We start from the raw sequence: 5,303 nt of genomic DNA on the forward strand, positions 1-5,303 counted from the left end.
CACACACACACACACACACACACACACACACACACACACACACACACACCCCTTAATAATAACAGCACCACAGGAGCATGTGGTCAAAGCCCCGTGTTATAGCATGCAGAGTGAGTACAGTACCTCTGCTGTTGTCTTCAGGCAGACGAAGTGAGTGAGTTTGCGATGGAGAGTACACTGGTGATGAATGGAGGCTGCGCTGCCCAGCAACCAAACAACCAATCAAATAAATGGAAGACAGTTTGACAGAGATTTGACCACGTGAACAACTCACTAGATGCATTTAATTAATTGAAAGTTAGTCTCGACTCCAGGCTGTATATGTTCATAATAATCTTAAGGTAACTTTCCTATTGTGACATGCCGTTGTAATGTGGTTAATAAGAGATCCACACATCAGATTATACTTGTTTATTTGTGAGACAGTAGCTCCATATTGCTTATCATTTTCATATCACTTTAATTCAGGCAGCAACCAGCGTGCCTGGCAACATTGAATCGCATGCTCTCCGGACAGCAGGTAAATCTACAGCACCATCTAGTGAAATCATTGGAGACGTGGATCTGTGGAGCAATGCAGCACCTTCTCGACTAAAAAGACACCGTGCTGTAGAAAATAAGCCGTAAGAAAGAAATGTCCGCCAGGACTAAATTACAAAATATCGAAACAGTCACTGAGGGGAGCACGGATCTCATCGGATGTGAGACATCTCCTCCAGGTATGGAGTCTTCATGCAGCCTGTGCAAAGCTGGTCCATCCACAGAGGAGACTCGTGCTGCAGAGGGGTGCGGCGGGGGTAGAAAGTGTACTCGAGGTCATAATTCAAAAGGCAGCTGAGGGAGGCCATGTAGATGTCCGAGAAACGAGAGAGTCGTCTGGAGAAGTAAGTGGGGTTGTGACACGTTCTGAAGATGCTGCCGAACTGAGGGTTGAACACGTTCTTTGTCATCACCCTGCGACATAAAAGGTTAGGAAGTATCAGTTAATATGATCTTAAGCATGACAAAGTCAAAATACCCAATTCCGAGTGAACGTCCTGCACTCAAAGTATTTATCAAAAATAAAAGTAGGCTATTGATTACACAGGCAGAATGCCCTCCAATCATCATCATGTTTGTATATTTCTTATTCATTTATTTGCCAGGGACAGTAATAATAGAGATAAATATAGATTACCATTACTAATGCTTTAAAACGTAAGCATTTTGAAGATACAGCTGCTCGAGGTGGAGCAACCACTTTATATAGTTAGGTAATTATGATATTATATCATATTTTATATTCTCTTAATAAGATAAAATCTTAATCTGCAAAGTAACTTTAGCTGTCACGTAAATGTAGTGGCGTGGAAATATAACCATAAACTGAAATAATCAAGTTAAGAGCAACCACTCAGTCCAGCGCTTGTATAGATGCACCATGCTATGAACTGTTATTTGATGAAAGTAGGCTCACTGGGTTCAGTAGGAGGCGCATGAGATCGAGTGATGGAATAATGGCACCCACCTGAGTTCTTCTCTCTCTTTCTGCCATTCTTCAAAAACCAGCTTAGACTCTGGGTCCCGATGTGACTAAAGAAAATAAAGAAAACACGATGAGCAAATCGAGGTCCGTTATTAATTTGGCAATTTGAGGCTTAAGAAACATGGGTAACTGCCAGCTATGTAAACATCCGTCTCCCTTTAACCCGTAACACGTTTGGATAGGAGTTGGGTAAGACATTTTAAGGCGTGTCATTGCTGTTATTTGGTGACTCCCTACATAAGAAGAACGTAAAAGCTCCATGTGCTTCTCACCTGCAGGCGTTCCATCAGGCCGGTTAAAGCCTGCAGCCAGGTGAGGCTCACTGCGTACCGGTCGGTGCACACCACTTTGGTTTCCGGCTCCAGCTCAGGTACTATGGCTGCTGTACGCCAGCCATGTCGCAACATCAGGTCCTACCGCAACAAGTGAAACTGCTTTGGTCAAACTCTGCTGCACACAGATGAACCAAATTGTGCCCTAACTTTAGCTCTTTTCAGATCGAATTAATGAATTGATTGATATTTCAATGATAAATATACTTTTTTTTGTCTAGTAATGTGTTCTTATACTTTTTAAATCCATGCCACTGAGTCTATATTTATAAACATATCAGACAGTCTGTATGGCTACCTGGTGTTCGAAATGTTCACTTTGCAGCCCCTCCCAAATGTCACAATGGAAATGTTCAGAATTGTGCAATAGGTGGAGACAGTGTCTGTCTGTCTGTCACACTGGAAATGTTCAGAATTGTGCAATAGGTGGAGACAGTGAGTGTCTGTCTGTCTGTCTGTGTGTGTGTTTGACAGGGCCTGGACCATGAATAGTGTTTAACTGCAATGTTTTTAATCCTGAAAAATTATATTTCTTGAAAAAAAAAAAATCCCATCATGAAGGTAAATTCTGAAGTCATGGGATATCACAATAACAGTCAGTCATACAGTGGATCCTTAATGCAGTGCGATTTGAAACTTACAGCCAGGTCACTATAAAGATGGTCTCCAAAGTAAAGAACCCTTGAACCTCTCCAGCCTGTCAATCTGAGAAACTCAAACAGGTTTCCCTGAAACACAAAAGAAAACCACAAACCACATGCCATTTTCTTTGGTTCATTAAGACGCAGAGGATGCATTAAGTTAAACAAGTACAAACCTGAATAGCGAGACAAATAAGCCCAATGATTAGAGGATCAGGAACAGCTTTACTTTCAGAGGAGTCAGACGGTAGCCTAAAGTTACACAGACCTGTTTGTAGATCTGTCCTTTGTCCAAACTGTTGATCTTTTCCCACTGAAGGTCTCCATTATCATCCAAGCGCCTGAAGGGTCTGCAAGAATAAACATGTTCAGGACATTTTTGAACAAGATGATCAACGTTCTGTTCACCACTTTCTCCCGAAACATTTACTCACTTGATACAATCGGTGAAGAAGTGAGGTTTGTCTGCCTGGACAATGACCACATCGAAGAAGTCTCTCCAGTTTTTTCCCACCATGTGCGTCATTCCTTTATCCCTGCGCACAGGAAAAGAAAAATACATTAGCATAACAGATTGCAACAGAACAGTTTACCCTCGTTCTGGGTCAGAGTGGACTCATAGCGGACAGATGGTATTCACTTACACAAAGCTGAAGGGACTGTTGGTAATGAGGAACAGTTTCTTTCCATGACTGACCAACCGATGCAAAACAGCATCCGTCTCCTCTCCTCTCAGGATGTAGTTATCTATGACGAGAAAGAAGACCGCACAAAACGTTCCCGTAATCTTATTTTATGTGCAGTAATGTGCTGGCTTGATACAAACTAAGGAAATAAGATATCTTACCAAAATCTTCCATGATCCATTTGTACATGTAGCCTTGCAGGTGAACCATGCCAATTGCTTCCTGAGGATTAAATAGGTGTTACATTGGGGGCAACAGACCTTCACAACAGACCTACAGATTTCATGGTACTTTTCTGAACTAGCATGAGTCGAGAGAGAGCTCCGAACTACAGTCGCTCAGAAAGAAATGGCACAATGTATGAAAGTGATGACTTTTCATTTTCAACTTTTATTTTGTATTGATTTTTAGCGGCCACTGTGGACAAAAGCAATAGTATTGGCGGAGAGGAGATGCACCGCCCTAGTCTTAGCGGGAGGAGGAGGAGCCGCTGCCACCGGGTGCAGAGCTCTCCATCCCCATCCAATTCTGGGTCTTATCGTGGCCGGCTGGTCACAGCCGGAGGCCCAGCTGGAGTCGGAAGGAGCTTCTGGGAAACCTGCATAATTTTGTCTGATTTCAGCGAAATCCTGACCCTGGAGGCGCGGATTAAGCATTAGGAAAAACTACATAGAAATAACAAATCTGCTCGCTGATGGTCTCATTTGATTATGTAGGTCATTTTTTGTATTAAATTGGGACTGTTTCATAACCAGTTAAAAACTCTATAAGAACCTGACATTTTGCATGTTTTTGTTTTGTTGTTAAATCAAAGCAGATGTTGTGCTAGCTGTACTAGTGCCCTGTAACAGGAAGCCCTGGCATCTCAGGACCAAGAGGAAAAGCAGCGATTGTTCTTTGTTCTACCCACGAGAGTCTTTCGCAAACTTCTGCTGAGCTCAGCAGATTCCTGAGCCTCCAGCTGAAGAATCACAGTGTGCGAAAACAGTCAAATACAATGGGTCAGAATACTTCTCAGTATGAGGCCACAACCTCAAACATAGGGTGTAATATTCACTAAATACTGACCGAGACGTCCTTGAAGAGGTGAACGGGATCGTATTCGATGCCGTTGGTGATGAAAAAATCATTTGCTGCGGCCAAGAGAGTCATCTCAGGAATGGAGAAGATGTCCATGAACTGCTTAACTTTTGGTCCCTGTGATAGAAAATACATTTTTAATTTCTTGCTATTTACTTGGGGTGCAGTAAATGTTTGTGAACTTGTAAAAATAACACTTCCTGATCACATAAGGAACCATTTTCACTGCGACCAATAGCCACACAGAAACTATTTTTGATAGGAATGTTTCAAGGAGAATCAGAAGAGGGAGAGGGATACTTCCCGCTGCACTTAAAGGACCCAATGGACCGAAAACTCTTCAAATTGCAAAAAGTCAGGTTCACCTTTGTGACTGTCAGACTCAATAGAGATTTCTACGTTTCATGAGTGCAGTATTGAAAAAAATCAAAACTAAAAAAACGAATGATTTTATTGGACAATTGTTGCTGTCAGCTTTTCAGAGACAGGAACACGGACGATGTAACAAATGAGATTATAAAATTCAACATCGCGGCTTATGTAACAGGAAACCGTCGCTTAAAATATCTGTTGAAAGATTTAATCCTGAACTGCATCCCTGATTGAGAGTGGCCCGATGAGATTATATCAGATGTGTTGAGCCCACAAATTTAAGAAGAGCTTTCTCATCTGAGCCAAACATGTTTCACAAAGACATTGTGAAATATCTGAATACAAAGAGCAATAACTGTAGTACATGTCAGGCAGCTCTGTCTGCACAGTTTAAAATGATTAAAAACAATGAAAGTCAACTGAAGTACCTGATAGATTATCCAATTGTGTTCATATTACTGTTCATATTACTGTTCACTATTATAATAACCTTTCCATAGAAGCCGCTGTCCTGCTCCAGAGGGATATGGTAGGTCCCCCCGTAGAGCTGAAGGACCTCCTCGTCTGGCACTGGGCTCAGCCCCCTGGAAACACCAAACATATATTAATGCACCATAAAAACACACACACACACACACACACACACACACACACACACACACACACA

General features: G+C 42.0%; 1 protein-coding gene across 1 annotated transcript in view; it reads right to left on the minus strand.

Moving 5' to 3' along the window:
* Positions 1-396: 396 nt before the first annotated feature.
* nt5dc2 (5'-nucleotidase domain containing 2) overlaps positions 397-5,303 on the minus strand; it is a 7,798-nt gene continuing 2,891 nt past the window's right edge. The window contains exons 5-14 of the mRNA XM_031844604.1: positions 5,127-5,220; positions 4,253-4,381; positions 3,346-3,406; positions 3,143-3,245; positions 2,933-3,034; positions 2,767-2,848; positions 2,499-2,585; positions 1,798-1,938; positions 1,508-1,572; positions 397-954 (exon numbers count right to left, since the gene is read on the minus strand). Of these exons, the coding sequence (XP_031700464.1) occupies positions 693-954; positions 1,508-1,572; positions 1,798-1,938; positions 2,499-2,585; positions 2,767-2,848; positions 2,933-3,034; positions 3,143-3,245; positions 3,346-3,406; positions 4,253-4,381; positions 5,127-5,220 (1,126 nt within the window). The 3' untranslated portion in view covers positions 397-692. The remainder of the gene's footprint in view (positions 955-1,507; positions 1,573-1,797; positions 1,939-2,498; positions 2,586-2,766; positions 2,849-2,932; positions 3,035-3,142; positions 3,246-3,345; positions 3,407-4,252; positions 4,382-5,126; positions 5,221-5,303) is intronic.

This window comes from Anarrhichthys ocellatus, unplaced genomic scaffold (genome assembly GCF_004355925.1).
Source record: "Anarrhichthys ocellatus isolate YVR2014 unplaced genomic scaffold, GSC_Weel_1.0 scaffold5, whole genome shotgun sequence".
Classification (NCBI taxonomy): Eukaryota; Metazoa; Chordata; class Actinopteri; order Perciformes; family Anarhichadidae; genus Anarrhichthys; species Anarrhichthys ocellatus.